This window comes from Anabrus simplex, chromosome 1 (assembly GCF_040414725.1).
Source record: "Anabrus simplex isolate iqAnaSimp1 chromosome 1, ASM4041472v1, whole genome shotgun sequence".
Taxonomy (NCBI): domain Eukaryota; kingdom Metazoa; phylum Arthropoda; class Insecta; order Orthoptera; family Tettigoniidae; genus Anabrus; species Anabrus simplex.
In genome coordinates, this window is record NC_090265.1 from 1,000,955,385 (window position 1) to 1,000,979,640 (window position 24,256).

The following is a 24,256-nucleotide window of genomic DNA, read 5'->3' on the forward strand; positions in this document are numbered from 1 at the left end:
GGGCGCTAGGGATGGTTTACCCCCACAGTGCTCGTCTCCAGATAGTAAGTAATACGTGTACCAAGTTTGGTTGAAATTGCTCCTGTGGTTTAGAAGGAGATGTGTCATTTACACACACATACATACATACATCCATTTTTATATGTACAGTAGTAAGATTTTTATACTTCACCCCCTTCCCATCCCAGCCCAAAGGAGTCCCATGAGTGCCTTACACATTAGCATATTTTTTTCCAGATAGTAAGTCTTATGTGTACCAATTTTGGTTGGCAGCTATGCCCAAACGTACGTGCATAATCTCGCTGCTCTAGAATCCTGGAGCTGACGTTGCCATGGTTACGCCAGTTCATTTATTTTATCCAATTCCTAGAGCAGACGTAGTGTGTTGCCAATATCTCCGTAACGGATGGTTTTAGGGCCTTAAAACATGGTTTTCTGGCCCGTAGGGCTTACCGAGTTTTGGTCTTTGCATCAAGAAGATTAGATTGAGCTTTGTCTCGTCCTAATACGACAAATTCGATATTTTGCATATATTAGCCTATTATTTTTATATACCCCCCGTACCCCCACTTCGAATTGTTTTGAAAATAAAATACAGCCCATGATACTCACTGGCAATATAGCTTTCTATAGGAGAAGGCATTTTTAAATTCGGTTCAGTAGTTCTTGTGTCTATCCGTTACAAACAAACATACACATTTTTCCTCTTTATAATATTACTAGCTGTAGTACCCGGCGTTGCCCGGATAGTTTTTGAATGTTTAACATTTAATATTTGTATTACCAGTTAGTTGAGTGTGAAGTGAATGCTTATAGAATTCTTTTTGAGATGTTGATTTTACGACTTATCATGTAGTTTTATAGTTATTTAGATGTATCTGACTTCAAGTTTTAGATTATTTAATTATCGAGTAAACACTAATCTCGGTCATTTTATACTATTTACTTTTAAGCCCTTCTCAGCTCCTGCCTCGATGGAGGCTGAACGTGGACTTAAACGCTATCCACAGCGTCACAGTTCGTATCAGCGACACATAAGCAATGGATTTCGACATTAATATTGGTTATTTTCCTTATTTTTGCACGTCAGCCCCTCTCATTCCCCAACTCCAGCGGGGGATAGGTGTATCTGACCTCCACAGTAATGTTTTCTATATAGTAAGTCATGTGTATACCAAGTTTGATTGAGAGATATGCTAAAACATACACACATCCTTAAACTCTGTCCCTTTGGACGTTTTCAATTTTTGGCCAGTTCTCATCCGCCTGCCGAGTAGGACTGAGCTTTATCTTAAACGGCCTCCAGAGTGTTACAGTTCATCTCAGCGACCCCGAAAAATATGGATTAGACACAAATTTCGGTCATTTTCGGTTAATATTTACATTTCGCCCCTACTTTAGAGGCTAGGAGTCTCTTACCCCTAGGGTATATTTCTCGAGACAGTAGGTCCAGTATACACACATGCGTCCATTCTCTCGGTCATTTTCGAAATTTTGTTTTTCACTTTTTCTCACCGCTGTGCGAAAGGAGGCAGAAATTTGACTTCTAAAAAAATTGGAGCGTTACTATTCATCTCAGCGACCCCGAAAAGAATGGATTCGACACTATTTTCGATTATTTCTACACCTCATCCCATCGTAGGTGTGCTAGGGTTGTCATACCTCCACGCACTTTGTCTCCTGATAATAAGTCATAAGTGACCAAGTTTGTTTGAAATTGATCCCGTAGTCCCGAAACATATGGATTCAACACTAATATCGGTCATTTTCAGTCTTAATTACATTTCGTACCCTTATCTAAGGATTCAAGGGGTGTCTTTCCCCCTTAGTATTTTTTTCAGGTAATAGGTAATATTGGTATTAAGTTCTGCTGACAGTTATACTGGAACGTAGAAAAAAACATCCTTAATCCCGGTCATTTGGATATTTTCTGTTCTTGACTCCTTCTCACCCGCCTGGCAATTGGGGATCAACTTGGACTTAAACGATAACCGGAGTGTCACTCCTCATTTAACGACACTTTAAACCATGGATGTGACATTATTTTCGATTATTTTATATCTAACTCCCTTCCTAACCACTCACCACAAAAGGGGCCTTAATTTGGACCTTAAAAGTCCAGAGTGCCACTATTCACCTCAGCGACCCTAAAAACTGTGGATTCGACACTAATTAAGATTATTTTTATATATCACTCCTCCTTGCCCCCCACCCTAGAGGGGGCTGAACTTGAAATTAAGAATTTCCCGGGATGTCACTGTTCATCTAAGCGACCCCGAAAAGTATGGATTCGACACTATTTTCGTTTATTTTTATTTATGACCCCCCTTGCCCCCCGCCCCTAATGGTTCCTGCGGTGTCTTATCCCCATGTGGTTTGTCTCCTGATACTAAAAATCCGGAGTGTCGCTATTCACTTTGGCGACCCCGAAAACTACGTATTCGACACAATTTTCGATTACATGTATATATCACTTCCCCCTCGCCCCCACGCCAAAGGGTCTGAACTTGGACTTAAAAAAATTGGAGTGTCACTATTCATCTCAGCAACCCAAAAATGTATGTACTTTGATGATTTTCATATCTCAAGCCCCCCGCCCCCTACCCCTAATGGTTCCTGGGGTGTCTTATTCCCACGTGGTTTGTCTCCTGATAGTAAAAATCCGGAGTGTCAGTATTCATCTCAGCGACCCCGAAGAGTACTCGACATTCTTTTCGATTATTTTTATACATCACTCCCCCCTTGTCCCCCACCCTAAAGGGGCTGAACTTGCAATTTAAAAATTCTCGGGATGTCACTATTCACCTAAGCGACCACGAAAAGTATGGACTCGACACTATTTTCGATTATGTGTATATATCACTCCCCCCTCGCCCCTACACCAAAGGGGGCTGAACTTGGACTTTTAAAAAATTCGGAGTGTAACTATTCATCTCAGCGACCCCGAAAAGTATGGATTCGACACTATTTTCGTTTATTTTTATATATGACCCCCTCGCCCCCACCCCTAAGGGTTCCTGGGGTGTCTTACCCCCACGTGGTTTGTCTCCTGATACCAAAAATCCGAAGTGTCGCTATTCACTTTGGCGACCCCGAAAACTATGTATTCGACATTATTTTCGATTATTTGTATATATCACTCCCCCCTCGCCCCCACCCCAAAGGGAGCTGAACTTGGACTTTAAAAAAAAATTGGAGTGTCACTATTCATCTCAGCGACCCCGAAAAGTACGGATTCGACACTATTTTCGTTTATTTTTATATATGACCCCCCTAGCCTCCCGCCGCTAAGGGTTCCTGGGGTGTCTTACCCCCACGTGGTTTGTCTCCTGATACCAAAAATCCGGAGTGTCGCTATTCACTTTGGCGACCCCGAAAACTATGTATTTGACACTATTTTCGATTATTTGTATATATCACTCCCCCCTCGCCCCCACCCCAAAGGGTGCTGAACTTGGACTTAAAAAAAAAATCGGAGTATCACTATTCATCTCAGCGACCCCGAAAAGTGTGGATTCGACCCTATTTTCGTTTATTTTTATTTATGACCCCCCTAGCCCCACGCCGCTAAGGGTTCCTGGGGGTGTCTTACCCCCACGTGGTTTGTCTCCTGATACCAAAAATCCGGAGTGTCGCTATTCACTTTGGCGACCCCGAAAACTATGTATTTGACACTATTTTCGATTATTTGTATATATCACTCCCCCCTCGCCCCCACCCCAAAGGGTGCTGAACTTGGACTTTTAAAAAAATCGGAGTGTCACTATTCATCTCAGCGACCCCGAAAAGTGTGGATTCGACACTATTTTCGTTTATTTTTATTTATGACCCCCCTCGCCCCCCACCCCTAAGGGTTCCTGGCGTGTCTTACCCCCACGTGGTTTGTCTCCTGATACTGAAAATCCGGAGTGTCACTATTCACTTTGGCGACCCCGAAAACTATGTATTCGACATTATTTTCGATAATTTGTATATATCACTCCCCCCTGGGCCCCACCCCAAAGGGGGCTGAACTTGGACTTCAAAAAAAAATTGGAGTGTCACTATTCATCTCAGCGACCCCGAAAAGTATGGATTCGACACTATTTTCATTTATTTTTATATATGACTCCCCTCGCCCCCCCCCCCCGCCCCCATGGGTGTTTGGGATGTCTTACCCCCACGCGGTTTGTCTCCTGATACCAAGTCATAAGTATATCAAATTTGGTTGAAATCGCTCCAATGGTTTGGGAGGAGATGTGGTACAAACCCACCCACCCACCCACATACATACATACAATGACTTTTATATATATATAGATTAGTATAGACATAAGCTGTACGTAATTGCGGATAATTAAAGTAATATAGTAGTGGAAACATAAGCATATTACATTTAACAACTCATTTATCCACGTTTCTAAATTACCCCGTCGAAATCATCCGTACGAAATCCAACCTTGAGTTAACCACAGGTGACATGATCATTCACTTGGCAGCCTCGCTCAAAGGTGAGAATAAAACATTGAAATAATCACTAATACACTGAATGCTGGGCTTAGAATTCACCTTTATGTGATTTTTAAGAACGGACGTATATATATGTGTAGTGTTAACTCACCGTTTATCCTTCAGAATCTAATGAAAATATTGATCTAACTCACCTTTCTTCTTTTGCTTTTGACACAGAGTGTACAATTTTATTAAATCTTACAATTCGTATTTGTATTTGTTCATCAACTGGTTTGGCATTATACTTTGATATGTATGTAGAATAGTAAAATGAATATCACGATACTTCAAACATGATTGATTTTGCCAGCGCATTCTCTGGTACAATAATAGGGTTTTCAGCATAACCACATCAGTCTCTATAGAATTCCAAACGTTAATAGCAATTATCCCGTACATTTTCTATGTAGGTGTATTTTTAGTACATTCGTGAGATGAATTCCCGCTTTCTCTTATATTTCATTCGGCGAATGCTACATAATGGTTGGGAATTACATTCATTTTTCTAATCAGTAATAAAAAATTCATGTTGGATTCTTGGAATTAAATTTCCTCTTGGTACAAACGTATCAGTGTACATTTTTTCTAATGTATAGCATTATTATTGCAATTGTGCTAGCATGAGTAACCATTACCAATCGTCAGATTAATGAAAGCGGTGTCGACATAATAACGAGTTTAGGGAAAGACACTACTCTGAGAAGCACAGTGAAGGTTACATTAAAAATGTATCGAATTTGCTACGTGATGTTTAGTGTCTAGGAAAAAAAATCCCTCAAAAAATGTACTACATGTATGAAAATGATGAAATATTAATTACAGAAATGGAGGGTATTGAGAAAGAAAATCGTAATGTGTTCAAGACTTCACTAAAACACGATAGAAAACGCATTCAGTGAGACACTAATCCGTAACGTGTTATGATGGGGCTCAGCTGAGAGTAAATGCGGTAACTGAACGAGGAATATACAACTACAACAACCTGATAAACATAAGAACAGTATTTAGGAGGAATGGGCTGATTAAGGAGGTGAGCAACCAAAAGAGTAAAAGAAAGCAGTTCATGTACAAAGGTACATCAAGGTTAATTTTATTTGCACAAGAGATGGGACAACTCACTGGAACACTATATATAAAAACCTAAAATAGGATACCCCATAATTGTACCAATATTTAAACGCTGATGTATGCTATCAGCAAAGACAATATTCGCTCTCGAGTATAACGCTTTTATTCGCAAAATACACTGACTGACAGTGACAATGCAACACCAAGGAGGAGTGGTTCGAAAGGGATGAAAGTTGGGGAAAAAACAGAGTCGGCACGGAAGAATAATTGATGTTTATTTCAAACCGATATGCAGGTTACACAATGCGCACGGCATCGACTCAGTAGGATGTAGGACCACCGCGAGCGGCGATGCACGCAGAAACACGTCGAGGTACAGAGTCAATAAGAGTGCGGATAGTGTCCTGAGGGATGGTTCTCCATTCTCTGTCAACCATTTGCCACAGTTGGTCGTCCGTACGAGGCTGGGGCAGAGTTTGCAAACGGCGTCCAATGAGATCCCACACGTGTTCGATTGGTGAGAGATCCGGAGAGTACGCTGGCCACGGAAGCATCTGTACACCTCGTAGAGCCTGTTGGGAGATGCAAGCAGTGTGTGGGCGGGCATTATCCTGCTGAAACAGAGCATTGGGCAGCCCCTGAAGGTACGGGAGTGCCACCGGCCGCAGCACATGCTGCACGTAGCGGTGGGCATTTAACGTGCCTTGAATACGCACTAGAGGTGACGTGGAATCATACGCAATAGCGCCCCAAACCATGATGCCGCGTTGTCTAGCGGTAGGGCGCTCCACAGTTACGGCCGGATTTGACCTTTCTCCACGCCGACGCCACACGCGTCTGCGGTGACTATCACTGACAGAACAGAAGCGTGACTCATTGGAGAACACGACGTTCCGCCATTCCCTCATCCAAGTCGCTCTAGCTCGGCACCATGCCAGGCGTGCACGTCTATGCTGTGGAGTCAATGGTAGTCTTCTGAGCGGACGCCGGGAGTGCAGGCCTCCTTCAACCAATCGACGGGAAATTGGAACAGCCAGGGTGTCTTGCACATGCTGAAGAATGGCGGTTGACGTGGCGTGCGGGGCTGCCACCGCTTGGCGGCGGATGCGCCGATCCTCGCGTGCTGACGTCACTCGGGCTGCGCCTGGACCCCTCGCACGTGCCACATGTCCCTGCGCCAACCATCTTCGCCACAGGCGCTGCACCGTGGACACATCCCTATGGGTATCGGCTGCGATTTGACGAAGCGACCACCCTGCCCTTCTCAGCCCGATCACCATACCCCTCGTAAAGTCGTCTGTCTGCTGGAAATGCCTCCGTTGACGGCGGCCTGGCATTCTTAGCTATACACGTGTCCTGTGGCACACAACAACACGTTCTACAATGACTGTCGGCTGAGAAATCACGGTACGAAGTGGGCCATTCGCCAACGCCGTGTCCCATTTACCGTTCGCTACGTGCGCAGCACAGCGGCGCATTTCACATCATGAGCATACCTCAGTGACGTCAGTCTACCCTGCAATTGGCATAAAGTTCTGACCACTCCTTCTTGGTGTTGCATTTGCTCTGTCAGTCAGTGTACATTAATGACCTTACGTATCGGAGGAGACCATTTCTATAACCATGAGTTTTACTGAAATACAGGAGTATCAAATCAACTAGAGATCCATTTTCAAGAACCCCACAGTCACTTCTTTTCTGCTTTTCATCTTCCGTTTTGCAAATTAGTTTTATCAAACTTCGCCACTGTAGCTGAAACTAGTGTTACTTTCGCGGACAATGCGTCACCACACGGGACGTTATATTCTCCCAGTTTCCGACGTCATTTTGGCACTTCTTCATATTAGACCTTAGAACGTCATTGTTTTTGCTCTCCGGACTACATTGTCCATCCTTCAGTACTTGAGAATGAATCAAATCCTTACTAATTTTTATTAACTACGGTACATTTATTCTAATCAATTTTCTAAAACCCCTAAAATTAGTAAGGCGTGTGGATTCGGCCCATGAATGTTGGTGATAGATGATCATTGCTATATTTACCCGTGATATCGATCTTTAAATTATTGATGTTCATTTCATGGTTCTACCAGTTTACTCAAGTGTCTTTTATAAGTTTTTCTAGTTTTGTATCCATAAGTAATCGCTGTAGTGTCTCTATGGTACAGTAACCTTGGAGCTTCCTATACACACTGGCAGTGTACGTTGTCGCAGGTAGCCGTCATTTCTCCTGATGCAAGTATCTCAGGGATGATCCCAAATTTCCATTGCTTTGTGTATCATAATATGTATTTCAATTTCATTTTCATCACCTACAACCTGGTTATTAAGCGTTTCAATCCACCACCCATTACTTGAGACCTATTATGTACAGCTTATCATTATGATTCATGATATAAATTTAATTTAAGACGAATAAATACTAGCAAACATCCTTTAAACTTCTTTGTTAATTCTCGATTAGAAAAAAAATGTGTTATCCTACCGGTCACATTTCACCACAGGTAGACTTTGTCTTTTGTTCATAACAAAATTAACTCGTATTGAATTCATGAAAGAGCATAATTAAATATAAATAAATTACTGAATCGCTTGTTAACGAGACGATAACATTTACAGGAATTTACTACTAAATTATATTTAACTTAAAAAGTACGGTAAATTTTGACCACATCCTGGAAGGAAAGTATTCTGATTAGTAGACATCCATTGAGAAATGAATTCATTTTAATTAAAATATTTAACATTTCATCGAGTTAGTTGCTTAGATTTGCGTTTTGGTGAAGAAAATAATATTTCACTAAAAAGTCATTAAATGTTAGCTTAAGAAATTTTCTGGTGACTTTTTCCATTTATTCATTGTCCAATGATAATATCGATATGATTCCTGGGAACTTCCATTTACCAACACGTTATGAAAATATTATATCCCTCTGTGCTCGCTGGTTGAATGAAATATACGTAAATACGTACATTTACAAAACTAATATGAGTTTTGGTTCATTTATAGTGTTTGCTCAATAACACATGATTTCACTAGGAGACACTTCAGTCGCATTATTGTCGATCTTGACGTCATAAAATCAATGTCATTTAAGTCATTGCGACTCGCTCACTGCCTTGCCATCCATTATAAGGTTTCTTCAGTCTGGAAGTGGATCAGAAATCAAGTCTGACTAGAGTATGTATAATGTATGGAACTTTTGAAACTGTGTACAGGACTTCATTGCTTGACGGGAAAAATGAAATGACACATTATAAATGGTCATATATAAGGTATGAGTTAGCTGTATCCTGTATATGCGGTATGAATGAACCCTATATTGAAGTAATATATTCCGGTTTACAGCAAGAAATTCTTCTACCACCATAACCTGTGAATCAGAGTTACTTGCGGTCTAGTATCAATTCAAACCTTAGAAATATATAAGAACACAAGAAACAACATGCTTAGGAAACCACTTCAGCAAGGAAGAAATGTTATTCCTATTATTATCAAATAACGGTTAATATAGGCCTACAGGAAGAGAAATTAAAGATAACGCAACTTGTTACAATTATAGAATATTTTCATTCTGGGGTATGAAAATAACGATAATAATTATTGCCGTTTGGGTCATCAATTAATAGATCGGTTTGTTGCAGATAACCCACTTCCCTCTAAAACCAACCAAACAAGCCCTGGGTGTCTTAAGTCCGTTTATTTCTCTCGATAAAATTATCGTCCCAAATAATAATCGTATGGACTCAGCTACCCTGTTCAGACATTTCAATCTGACGCCACCTGGCGGTCTGCTCGTCAATTTCGACGTTCGACTCTAGGCCTACTAGATGGTACACCGAATAAACCGGAACTCTCTATGGCTGGGATTTAATGAATGTTGTCCGGTAAATACCGAATGTGTCACCATTCGACATCGTACGACATGGAGTATCGAATGGACCTTTTTACGCCCTTCAAAAATCCGACTTCTTCTGCCCGGTTTGAACCCGCTATCTTGGGATCCGGAGGCCAACACTATACCACTGATCCACAGAGGCAAATGAACATGTTTTATTTAATTACAGAACCCTAACTTCCTTGCTACGTTTTGTAAAATGTTTGGAGTTCTGTAAGTTCTCATAAATACACCTATTACAATCGTTGTTTGAGGTTACGTTTGCGTATTTATGAACCATGTTTTCGTAACTTGACACATGTAATTTTAAAATGAATTCGCGAAGATCTTATTATGCAAATTTTTGAATACTAACATTTAATTTTACATAATAACCTACTTCATTTCACCGACAAGTTGGTTATGCGGTTACGGTCGTGCAGCCGTGAGCTTCCATTCGGAAGTTGGTAGATTTGAATCCCACCACCGGCAGCCCTGAATATGAATTTATGTGGTTTCTCATTTTTACGCCATGTAAATGCTACGGATGTACCTTAATTAAGACCATGCCCGCTTCGTTACCAATCCTATCCCTTTCCCTTCCTCCCGTTGGAGAAAACCTGCGGTGTGTTAGTGCGACGTTAAAACATTATAAGAAAAACTTAATTTCCTAATATAATACTTCCTGTATACCTGACTTCGTTCTACTGCACTCTTTTACATTTTTCCTGTACTTTTCCCAGATTGTATGCATACCATTCAGCAATTTCATCAGGTATTCTGCAGGCTCAGATAAAATAATATCATCGACAGATCTCAGGGTTTTGGTTTCCTCTTATTGGATTTTGATTCTCTTTCCAAATGCTTCTTTGATTTACTTTGTATGCTATTCTTTATAAACATTGACATGGAGAGGGGACAAACTGCACCCATGTCTCACTCCTTTCTGGACTACTACGACTTTTTTCATATCCCTCGATTCTTATCACTGCAGACTGATTTTGTACAGACTGTAGATAATACTTTCTTCTCGGTATCTGATACCAATGACCTTCCGAATCTCAAACAGCTTGATCTAGTCTACATGAATGCCTTTTCTAGTTCTACAAATGCCATGTCGTGTTTGCTTCATGTGTTCTTAAATTTCTTCTGAAGCCAAAGGAATATTCTACAAACCCAGCTACAACTTGCATTTCCACTATACTGTAAAAATACGTGTTAAAACTTTGGAAGTGTGAGATACTAAAGAAATGGTGAGGAAGTTTCCACATTCGTGAGTACCAGCTTTCTTTGGAAAAAGGTTTTACAAAAATTTGCATAAAATCGAAGGCACTTCTCCTCTATCATACACCTTACACATTAAATGGAAATCTCCACTATGCCGGATTCCTTTAAGGCATTCAGTAATTCTGAGGGCATGTTATAATAATAGTAGTAGTAATAATAATCTGATTATATAAACTTGTAGTTCTGAATGGAGAAATTGAGCGCAGTTCATTTGAAACAAGGAAAACGTGAGACTACTGATAGATTTTAGATTTCTGAAAAGACGCAACGAAAGATCTTGAACTAGTACCTGGGTTCCATCAACTTAAAGTGATCTCGGTTAAGTTATTTGAAAAGGATAAGATCCAGATACTCCCGCATGGTGTGATTCATTGTGTGCGAAGAACTGTTATAAACTGCATTACGAATGAATCAATTATTATGTACCGGTAATAAATGTTCGTAAAACTACTGAAAAGGCCAGGAGAAACAACATGACTACGACAGACTTATCAAGATGAGTTATCTGATCTATTTGTAACGAATGCTTGAGGAACAGAACGGGTCCACTAGGCAAGAGTAAACACCTCAACATCTCTGCTACACCCATTAAATTCGTTATATTTGTAAAAGTCACTTTTCATTGTTCTGCGCCGTTATTTCCTTACTTTTATGCAACCAACATTTCTAAACAATCATCCGGGCTTTCAATAAACGAGAAGAAACAAACATGAAAAGGCTCAGTACTCAGTTCAAAAGCTGTGATGTAAGGTAACATTCTACAACGCTTATCTATACTCTTTAGAAACCCCATCACAAAAGTATGATGAGGCATTGCTTCTAATATGGGGAAGGGACTTGCCATGAGAGAGGAGAGGGGGAAGGTATTTTAGCTGTGGAAAGTTCAAATTCACGTTTCAGTAAAGTGTTGAAGTGCCTGAGTACTAACATACATATACAATCATATTCGTTATTTTCGTTTTGTAGAGTGCGATCTTTACTTATTCCTGTGTGATCCACTTCAAGTGTTAGAATGTGAAAGATAAAGCCATCTAAAGCTGTCCATTGAAGGAAAGTTGTTTCACAGTTTGGTGAGGATATTTTTCCTGCAGATGGCCAAACACCTTTCTCAGAAATATGCGACGTGAAAGTGGGCAGTCGACATTAGATTTACTTCCCAACAACATGTAGGTCACAATAAGCAAGCGGTATCCGTAATATCAGCGGATTGCGTAATATCCTGATAATGAGGAATTACATGTGATTATTCATATTGCTTTACCTAGTGCTATTATTAATATTATTATTATTATTATTATCATTGATACTTATTGTTTATATTCACTCCATTACGAGTTAAGAGTAATGCGGATTATGCACATATTTATGATATTGGATAAATGTATTTTCCTCAATACTTTCGGGAAATTTTCTCTCTCATTTCAAGTTATTTTGCGAGGAATTTTAGCTTATACAGGGCATTTTTGGGCCCTTATTAGACCATCAAAATTTTGGCCCTGATGATAATATTATTTCATTAATATTACGTCAATAATTATAGACCGGCAGGAGATCATTACGTCAAATGGCTTACATAGAAAGGGATTTTCCAAGTTTAATAAATATACCACCACGGTCCTTCATATTGAAGCACTTCTAAATTGCTCACTACTCCAAATGGATTATCTCATCTTGTAGTTTATAGCCTGAAGGAGAGCATACATTTAATTCCGCCTTTTATGTACGTACGATTATTCATTTAGCATCAGCTTCAGAGATATACAGAATGTCATGCTACCCTTCCCCCCCGCCCGCCCACTTCAGCACTCTAGATTACTTTTAAAAGGTGCTTCGTTTAATATTTGTGTTTTAATTAAGGGTAAAATGTTACGAAGAATACTGACATGTCATAACATAAGGGAACAGAAACAAAAAAAATTAACTTTCAAATTAATTTCCTAATTACTTTCTGGAGTAGTATGCAAAGTCACAGAAAATTTCCTGCGTTGGAAGACAGAGGTCAACGCTCGATAATAGTTGATGGTTTTTCTCTGATATCTGAATGTGCACGAGCTCATCTACCATGAATTGTTATGAACTTGTTCAGCGTCGACCACGTACTGCGAGGCATATTCAGAGTAGATTTTAACAGCTGGGTCACTGAATCTTGAAAGAAAAATCTAAGAGTCTATTAACAACATTAATTTAGAGGAAGGTTACAAAATCAGCAATTCCTGGATGCCTATTATGTGTAAATTATCTGTTTGCAGAACAGACCAAGAAACACAAGTCCACTTATTTACGGAAAATTAACTGAAATTTCCAGTCTAACCACTGTGTGAGAGGTACGTTTCAGATATTACAAAAGTTTCCTAGGGGCTTTCGGGACCATAAGAATGGAAATATGATATAAAAGGAGGCACAGAACCCACCTTCGTTGTTGATTTTAGCTGCCTGGGAGACCATTTACCTCGGGCTGTGTAGGGGTGCATCAGTCGCCATTAACCAGAATTTACAACGTCAGTAACCTGTACATGACGTACACAAGACAGCAACACTCTCCATGCCGGAGGAGAAACTTTTAATAATAGTTTATCATTCGTTATTAGTTATTAGTTATAAATGGATGGAAAATTCCGAGAGTTTCACAAGATTAACAGTTAGGTACTTACACCTTCACCCCACATCTGAGAAAGAGTATGAGCACCAGTTTGTCTAAATGCGTGAGAACAACATCCATGACATGAATCTTCCCCATCCAATGGTTTTCTTTTGAAAATATTTGGTAAGAGCTATCTTTTCTGACAAATATTGACCTTGTTACAGATTCTGGAGTTCCTGAAGGATTCAAACGATATACTTACGAATTTCCTTTAATTGTAATATCAGAATCTAAAATAAAGTACACCACACTCATTATTATAATTTTCAAAAACAGTAATTTTTTAATTCTGCGGTTTGATACAATACTTACAGCACCGAATTTCTGCAAGAGACACTGCACAAAACACTGAAACAAAAAGAGATGTCTTTATTTAAACCACCAACTAATAATCACGTAAAGGTTGCTCAATATATTTAATGCTAGACATTGGAATTGATATCCATGGTTTCGAAAGATAAGTAGTTTCCTTCCTAGATCTCTAGTGGCTGCTTTCCGTCTTTTCTAATTTCAGTTCCAATATTGCAATGGTATGCCTTTGCTGGCGGGACCTAGTGTTTACAGTGCACTATGTCTTCTGGTATGGGCTAGAGCAATCTTGTTACTTTCATTGATCTGTCTCAGCTTTATCCTTGGCTTTGACAAAATGAAAGTGACTGAGCTGTGAGCGATGCTACTGTAGTAATGCCATTCCTTACGCAGCCAGTCCCTGCTATGAATGGTGTGAAAATATTGCTCATAGGGTCGGTTGGTGCATGCATTTCAGTGGGCTTGGCAGACTGATATGTAATAGCAACTTCTGGCCCGGTGAGGAAAGCAACCGGAAACTACCTCACTCCTCATTTCCCTAGTATGCCTCTTCAGTGATGCCTAGGCCATCTATGACAGCTGATGGCAGAGCTGTTGAGGATCCAACCAGCCTTCGGGCTGAGGACTAAACATACATACATTGCAATGGTAGCCTACATTCTTTCTATTTCATCACAACTCTAGAACAAATACATTAATGCATGCACAAACACTGTACAGAACCTAAACATATGTTTAATACATGCATTACGGTACGCCAAGCACATATGATTATTATTATTATTATTATTATTATTATTATTATTATTATTATTATTATTATTATTATTATTATTATTATTATTATTATTATTATTATTATTATTATTATTATTATTATTATTATTATTATTATTCAGAAACAACTATTTTTACAACTTTTGCTTTACGTCGCACCGACACAGGTAGGTCGGAATTCAACGATGGGACATGAAAGGGCTAGGAGCGGGAAGAAAGCGGCTGTAGCTTTAATATCGTGAAAATAGGAAACCACTAAGAATCCTCTTTTTTTGCTAGTGGCTTTACGTCCCACCGACACAGATAGGTCTGATGGCGACGATGTGATAGGAAAGGGCCAGGAGTTGGAAGTAAGCGGCCATGGCCTTAATTAAGGTACAGTCCCAGCATTTGCCTGGAGTGAAAATTGGAAACCACGGAAAACAATCTTCAGGGCTGCCGACAGTGAGATTCGAACCCACTATCTCCCGGATGCAAGATCACAGCTGCGCGCCCCTAACCGCATGGCTAACTCACCCGGTCCACTGAGAATCATCGTCAAGGCTGCCAACAGTTGGGTTCGTACCCAATATATCATTAATGCAATCAATAACAATAACAAATGGAAACATCGCCGAATTGAAATCCTTTTGTAGAATATCAACGAGCTTCACAGTTGCTCATTTTCACTCATTGCAATTCTTATTTATTCAGTAACCACGATTTGTGAACAATATACACTATGAACCATTTGTCGGAATAAAATGGGCTTTTTTCTGTTTCGGATATGCGATATTAGATCATTCGGAATATGTCTCACTGAATTTGTACAGCGCTGTACAATAAAATCAAATGCAGAAAATAGGACACTTATGTAAATACAGCAACTACAGTATATTAACCGCTGCAAACATAGTAACTAAAACCATTCTCGGTATTCATAATTAAATTAATTAAATTATGATAAGTATTTAATTGTGCAATGTGTCGTTTTACGTCAAAATGACTATGTGAATTGATTGGTTAGGTCGCGTTGCTGCCAACCTTCATTCGAGAGACAGTGGTTTGAACACAAGCGTAAACATCTCTGAAGATGGCATGCCGTGATTTAGGTCTTTCTGCCAGTTGCCTGGCGTAAACTTGATTTATTACCCGAAAACTTAATTAACTAAATAAATATGGATTAAATGAACATAGAATGAAGCAATGACTGTACCCTTTCCAAATGCTAACAGTATTTTAAATCTGGACTAAAATTCGCTTCGTAAAGCTGCGTCTCGGATGAACCAGACTTTAGTGCATTATCCTCATCGGGCTTAGCGAAGTAAGGTATTCAACTTGCCGACTATCGGTGCTAGTTTTTAAAAAAAGTAGTGCCACCCTACAATCAATTAATTGCTGCCAAAAATATTTTGAAGGAAGTTTCAACCACTTATGATAAGTTCTCCGTGTTTGACCAGCCAAAATAACGCTGCAAGAAGGTGAAGTGAGTGAGTGAGTGAGTGAGTGAGTGAGTAAGTAAGTAAGTAAGTAAGTAAGTAAGTAAGTAAGTAGTTCGTCTGTATTGATGGCGAAGTTAGGGTTTACGGCCCTCTCTTACACTTAAACACAACATTAATCAATTATTTAAAAGGAATATAATTTTTTAAGTACAACAGACCATTTTAAAAATACATAGCAGCACTAATAGCAAAAATGGCTATAGTAATAATTTTAGAATGTACAACATGACAATGTAAATGAAGATAATAATAATTATAAAACTAATAAGAGTAATAATAAAGGAAGAGAAGCTCCATACAGAACACAGACAACGGAACCCAGACTCAGCACCACCAAATGAAGGAGAAATCTGAAATCTGATTAAGAAGATCAAGAACAGCAAAGCAGTTAGTGAAGATCCGAAAACAGCCGAACTATGCAAACATGCGAGTCCCGAAATGATCAAGAACCTGTGTCAGTTAATGGAAGTAATCTGGAACACTGGTAAGTTTTGCGATGATTGGAAGTTAGCGCTGATATACCCACTACACAAGATAGGGAACAGAACAGATGTTAATAACTTAGAGGCATCTCGCTACTTCAAGAAACATGCTAGATCCTATCACAATGGCACTCTTGTCAATGTTAGAACAACAACTCGAACACCAAATCCGCGAATACTAGGCAGGCTATCGGAAAGAAGGATCATGTGTGAAACAAATTTGGAATCTAAAGACAATACTGAAGAAAAGAGCTGCCAGAGGCAAGAAATTTGTAGTAGTGTTTATAGACTTCCTGAAAGCATGTGACTCAATCGATGAGAGCACACTGTATGACATTCTAAAATCAATGAGCACAGTTAACATGATATTACACTGCATGCAGGGGACCCTAACAAACACATACTCGAGAGTTATAGTTCATAGGTGAGATATCTGAACCCTTTGAAGTCAAGACAGGCGTAAGACAAGGAGATTGCCTATCCCCACTTCTGTTCAATTGTGTCCTGGACAAGGTCAACAAAGAATGGGAAATAGTACTCACAGAAAAAGGCATTAAAGACTAAGTAAAGATAGAGTACAGAGGATAGAGTCAACTGCTTAGCATTCGCTGATGATCTTGTCCTGCTGTCAGAGAACATCGAATCAGCTATAATGCAAGTTCTCACTTTGGAAGAGATAACAGTGAAACCTGGCCTGCAGATCTCGTTTGAAAATGCTCATTTCATGACCAACATTAAAGAAGCCCCAAAATACATAATGAGAACAAAGGAGAGTGAGATAAATAAAGTTTGTTAAATTTAAGTACCTTATTGAGATTCTTCAGCCTAACGCACTCAATAAAGAAGCAAATCGCGAGAGAGCCAGAAAAATCGAGTTTGCGTTCCATCTTACGAAAAACACGCACAACAAGAAAGCGATTTCTATTAGGAACAAACTACCACACTATCAGGCAGTAATCCAACAATAGTACCTGTATACTTCAGAATGCCTAGGATTAAGAACCAGAAAAGACATTGAAGAAATAGAGAAGAAGGAATGTTTTATTTTAAGAAAAAGGTTCGGACCAAAAATGTATTAATAAAGAAGTATATAAAACATGTAGCAGGATTTCATATACAGTACAATACTCAAATGAAGGGTTAAATTCTTTGGATACGACAACAGACTCACTAAGATAATTTTTGACAATTTCAACCAACGCAATAGGAAAGGAAACTCTTATGACAAATGGTTTTTTAACACTGAGAACGGTTTGCGAGAAATGAACATCATGATTCAAGACATCCAAAAAAGAACCACTTTCAGGAACCAGATACAGCACACACATTTGCGGGGTTCCTAGAGCCAGAAACAGCGACTAAGGAGGAACAATAACGGACGGCTGAAAAGAAAGAAGCTGTTAGCAGTAGCATGAAGGAATACTAGCGTCAAAGAAAACTGAGGTCATGAAGAGTTATTTACGAGGTCCATGTTTGACCAAAATCAACTATGAATGAAAAGAAAGAAATGCAGTAGAAGTCTATAACTAGCAAATAAAGTTCTAATTTTTTATGAAAATATGCTCATTCACGCACTCATTCACACTTAACTCATCATACAAGTCAGCTAGAACCATTCAGTAAGTGATTTCGGCAATCCATCTTAAATCTCCTGCGAGATCTCTAATGTTAGCAGGGAGGATATGCCACACCCAGCGGCAGTGACTACACAGGATCGGTTGTAAGCCATGGAGCGACTGAGAGATATAGTTAAAGAGGAGCGAAATCGTGCATCGTGGTTATGATACGAGGAGTAATTAAAGTATGATGAAAGGTGATTCGGTACTAGTACACCTGAATTTAGAACTCCATGTAGAAGTACAATATGTGGAAACAACTACGCTCGTGATCAAGAAGCCATGCTGACTCTCTATAATAAGGTGAAATGTGAAAATCAAATCTCGGCTTCAGTATAAATCGAATAAAGATGTTTAAACTCCGTTCGAGCATCTTATTGCCGTCTTGAGATATGTCCATAAGTATAGGTAAGATTAGGGATTTCGCCAGTTGCATTTTATAAGATGTTTTGGAAATATAGTAGAGTAGTGTTTGAGAGGTCCAATTTAGCGTCTAAGTCATTATAAAACTTAAGTGTCCTACTGACGTACAATAGGGCACGACATTGTTATTTATTATAATTGTGGGTATGTGTGTACTTTATAACAAGTTCTTTTGGTACCAAATATTATATTCTGATATTTGTTAGGATTTATTAACAAGCTGTTATTTTTGGAATAGCCATTGAGTCGTCGTATGTCTAATTTACTCTGTCAGTGGCTACTTGTATATCTTGTGGGTATGAGCAATAATAAATCTGAAGATCATCTGCATGGATGTAGTACTTACTATAACTCAATGCAGTCGTTCACGCAAACAGCAAATAATAGTAAGCCCAAAACGGAACCCTGTGGGACACCTATTTATTTCTTATTCCAACCTCAATAAGTTGCATTGTTCCCACTGGTACTCGTTGCCGGTGGTCAGACAGGTAGCAGCTAAATCAATTAAGATATGTCCCATTAAAGTTGAGACTACGGAGTTTGAGCAGTAGTAACCCAAAGGCACCCAAAAGCAGTGTCAAAGACATCGGATAGGTCTAGTAGCGTTGGTACAGTCACGTATCATTGGTCTATTGCATTATGAACTGAAAATCATACTAGAAGTGATCTTCTTAGCTAGCTCTGGGGCTGATTTGAAATGCGTAAGTGCATTAATCGATAAGTTGACAATTGTATTTGTGCTGATCCTGGAACTTTATAAGAGAAGTTGCATACGAACATTGTTTAACATTGATTTATGACAACTTACCCGATTGACTTCGTTCGTTTCATCCGGCACAGCCAAGTTGTGTGTTAGACTGTAAGACAGCGTTTCTGTGAAAAGGAAACATTCCATTTACAATGTTAGACATTCACATTTTGGTATCAGTAACTAATTCTTAATAATATTTACCATTAACTATGAAAATCATGGCATTAACCCATGATCACGCCGCATCCTTCTACTCTGAATTCTGACATGTTCTCTTTCTTCCCCGTATTTTTATGCAGGATTGGATGAAGCGTGGTGTATCTGCGTTAGGCAGAGATTGGACGTGTTATTATTAAATATTATTCTAAGTAATTCTTACCAGTTATTTCCAGGTTTTTATTCATAAGTCACAGGACTCTGAGTTTCAACAGTCCATGAAAGAGCTTGGACTGCTAAAATGACTGCTTTATCTCCAGAACGCCTGCAGATAATGGAGAACCACCTGTCTGCGTGGTAGTGCAGATTAACAACCCCACTGGTCAACTTAGCTATATCATCAGCCGTATTGCTTAGCTTTCGTAACTAGGCAGGCTGTTTATATTATTGGATAAGTTTTTAGATGGTCTCAAGACGATGAATGGAAACTTTTCCAGTCCTTAGTCCAGGATTAAAATACTTACGTTAGCCATAAATCGAACAAAGTTTTCGGGGTAAGAGGTAAACACGCTCTTCCTGCACGATGGAACTGTCTTTATCAAATTATAATATTAGATTTAATAAAATTGTACATGGTATACCAAAAGCGTTTTCCTAATGTAATTGTTACTAGCAAATGTACCCGTGCTTCGCTGCAGTATTCTACCTTGTATACGGAGTTCTACGTAAATTACTGTGCACGCAGTGAGTAAGATTTTAATAATTTGCACGTTTCTTAGCACTATCCGAGAAATAAAACGGGGAGGAGCCCATACTTTGTTTCCGATGTAAGGTGAGCGTTGGGGAAATTTTGATGATAATGGCAGGCCACATTTCCTACTGCGATTCACAATCGAGTTCGGGAGTTTCCACAATAACGGCAGGCTCACATGCCTACTGCCATTCACAATAGGAATGGATGGTTTTCATTACAATGACAGGCTCCCTTTCATAATGCCAGTCAAAACAGAGTTGCAAAGATTTGTTTATAATCGAGAAATGCAGCGCTATCTCAAGTATAAAGAATGGAGAAACGACAATAAAGCATAGGACCAAAGTTGACGATCTCTCCAAACTGAGCAGCGATTGTGTAATCTGCTTTGTGAAATGACTTACCGTTTAGAAAGCAGTTACCACCATCAGTGAAATTGCCTCCATATTTTTATAATTTCCGGGGCCGAAAAGTAATAAATTTGAACAGCCTGGAATTTTCCCTGAAAGGAAATATTGTCCAGTGACCACGTGAAATTATGTACATAAGAAAAGTTGTTTAATATTAAGCGACGTTTCACATGATTATGGTCCACAGATTTTACAGAAATTCAACAGTAAAAGAGGAAAAGGAAAAAACTGTTGTGGTTTCCCTATAAACCACCAGTCTGTTAAGTGGTTTTTAAGTCATATGCTTATGTGAACCTTCCCCTTGATACACATACTCTATACATGAAGTTTTGTAGAGATCTATCCAGCCGTATATCTGAAAACTTGGCAAAACGAAGGAAACTACAGACAGTGGATCCACCCCCCAACTTTATTTATATAGATAAGGATAGGCACGTTTATAAGTGAAGACCTTCATTTCGAGATTTACCGCTTTTGAATTACGTCATATCAACAAACGGCTTCCACCTTCATAAGTCTCTTCTGTGTTTTACATGGTTGGTACTATGATATTTTCTCGTAGCCTATCTCCTATATTTATGGATTTGATTGATTTAAAATATTAAATAGGGTGAAATTTGGGTACAGATTTCACACATTACTTCATTTTACGGATACTTATGTGGCAGCTGGAATCCATAAAATTTGGCTAACGTATGACCACTGGTCATGTCAATATGCGTACCGAATTTGATGATTCTATCTTTCTATCTTTCCTATAAGTGAGTCAAACGATACGATATACGTGTAAACAGTACAAAATTAATTTCAAATTGAGAACTGCAGCTCTATTTAAGATATAAGGGATCAAGAAACGACAATATCTCATAGGATCAAAGTAGCGATTGTGTTATCTGTTTTGTGATACGACTTACCGTTTAGCCACCAGTTACCTCGAAACGAAGGTCTGCACCGTCATTGAAATTGCCTCCATATTTCGATATATTCCAGGGCTAAAATTGTATATTTGAACAGCTTGGGATTTTTCCTCAAAGAAAAGCGTGTCCAGCTTTCTCGATTCGCACTCGCATACGTATGGAGTAATTAAGGAAAAAGTATTACAGTTAAGAAAGTTGAAATTAATAGAAAATAGCATAAAACTGAGGGTACTCGGATAGGAAAAATATGTAAATACCAAGTGGATATATTGTGAAATGAAATGTCCCTCACTAAATTGTGATGTTATGTGTTACGGATATAAGAAGGCAGTAGCAGAGGAGAAATTTAGGCGCACGGATTTTTAGGTACACGGATAAGATGATGACTGGTGGTGTCATTACTTAATCATAAAGAGGCAAGAAATTAAAGCGGAAAACAGAAATAGAAGAGATATACAGTAAATTTATAGCAAATGCTAGAAAACAACTTACGGTGTCAAATTATGGGCAACATTCCGCGGTATTGTTCAGGGCTATTCGAAGACGATTATAATCTCCAACGAGTTTCCAGAAATATCCCGCATAATGGCAGCATGATGTTTCTCTCGCATTCGACCTAAGGCACAAGTACGAATTTACAGGAATTTTGACGAAAATAACATCATAGAATATGTGACTTCCCTGCTGGCAAGCAGCCAGAGACGTTGCCAAGGTAACCGGTAGGTTCGTTGTCGGTCTGTCGGCCACTCCATGCAGAGCATGAAACTCGCAAAAAGCAGTAATTTTCTGCGTCATTTGAAGAGTAAGCGAAATTATGCTCATAACAAAAATGTTTAAAATGAAAGGACATTTATCATATAGTCCACGGAGTTTACAAAAAGTAAATAGTATAAGATAAAATGGAAGATAACTGCTGTCGCTTCCCTACAAACTATTTTTCTATTCAGTAATTTTTAAATCATATGCATATCTAACCTTCGCCTGAATGAGCATACTCTATATATGAAGTTTGGTCAAAATCTATCCGACTGTTTCTCCGTGATGGTGGAACAGACGGACAAACAGACAGATGGACAGACAGGAAAGGTAAAACCCACTAATACTGTCTTGAGTTGCCAATCGGATAAATATCTGAAAAATGTTCTACAAAACGAAATTACAGACAACGGACCCCCTTGAACTTTATTTATATAGATCCTCATTAACTAATTGCAGCTTAAAATATATTTTCTGGAATAGTGGTCAAATTAGGTTCTTACGGTCATCTTGGAAAGGAGTATTAAAACCTGCGCGATTTCAGACCACACAGGGGCTGTCAGGACCAGATTTTCAGTACGCATCAGTAAACTAAAAAATAATATACGAGAAGAGTGGGCATTTGTGTTTACATTTCCTTGATCTTGAGAAGGCATACGAGAAGACTGTGTTAATACCATTCAGTATTTTCTCCAGCTTTTCTGCAGAATCAGATAAAATAACAATATAATCGACAAATTTCAGTGTTTTGATTTCCTTTCTTTGGATTCATTGAATTATTTAAGTTTTGTTACACTTAAATGAAAAGACTTACTGTAAATACTGCCCGAATACTGAATACTGAATGTGCAGGATGGTTTGCACTTCAGCACCACAGTTACAAGCTGGAGAGTCTTTCCAGCCCCACTGATGCAGAGCAGAAGCACTTCTCCGCAGCGAATCCTATTGAGTGTGGTCCAGGTGGAGCGAGGATATCGGACCAATACTTCTTTGTGCTTCAAAATTTTTTGTCAGGCAGTGTACATACTGTATAATTAATCCCTATTAAAAACTGTTCATAATAAGTAAACAAATTATTGTAATGCTGTATTCAACCTTTCATCATGTCGCACACAATTTTTGTAAAATGTTAGTGTGTTTTTACAGGTATGTTTATAGTGTTATAATTTACATTGTATTTGCTGTGTGTTTGACAGACTGAAAAGCCTTTGTTACATTTAACTAAGTCAACACTGGAAAACATGGCTTCATTCTTAACAAACAAACAAAAAACACACGATTTTAACGGATAGTGGATGAAGCGATCTTGTGGGTATCGGAAGAATGGTATGTCGATATCGTTTAACAAGGCACGTTTAGTGTAGTCTTGTCGCAATGCGATCTGGAGTTGATCTGAAAACACTCTGGTCGTCATTGACATATATAACACTAGTAATGGTTTTACAACAACGCTCCAGAGGTTTTTTCTCATAACCTGTAGTACTCCTGACCATATCATCATATGTTGATGTGTTATGCTCGGCTTAAATGCAATTTTGAGGGCGCCATTCACTAGGGAATTATCGGGCATCGAGGTGTGAATACTGTACACTTGAATACCGAGTGGGTAATCGCCAAGTGCCAAAAGTCGCCATTTGACCACCTAATGATGGAGCAAAGTCTCTGAAACTCATTGTAGATTAAAACATAATTGTGTTTAAGATGAAGACTATTGACTTGGTCTGTCATTCATGTCTGGTCGCCAAAGAGCAAAAATATGTTGAACGAACTAACGAAAACTGCTGTTACTGAGGTAAATAACAACGTACTTTAGGCAAATTATTCCTCCAGTTTTCTGTGTATTGAATTTAGGCTGGAGTCGCAAACCAAAAATAAGGTCATAATAAGGTTAGCTGGTGTCACGGATGACAACGGATTGGCAAACGCTATAATTTTCATTCCTATTGTAAAGCGTGAGTTAACACACGGCTGCTGAAGTGCGTGGCTGATTTATTTAAATGTATTTATATGTTTATTGGCTTATTTATTTAGTTTTAAAAATTTTTTTTTCGTGTTAGCCTCT

General features: G+C 38.9%; 1 protein-coding gene across 1 annotated transcript in view; it reads right to left on the bottom strand.

Annotated features, from left to right (window-relative positions):
- The window catches only part of LOC136875547 (uncharacterized), a 160,367-nt gene that overhangs the window by 22,743 nt on the left and 113,368 nt on the right, over positions 1-24,256 (bottom strand). Inside the window, exons 7-8 of the mRNA XM_067149103.2 lie at positions 19,262-19,326; positions 13,678-13,713 (exon numbers count right to left, since the gene is read on the bottom strand). Coding sequence (XP_067005204.2) covers positions 13,678-13,713; positions 19,262-19,326 — 101 coding nt within the window. The remainder of the gene's footprint in view (positions 1-13,677; positions 13,714-19,261; positions 19,327-24,256) is intronic.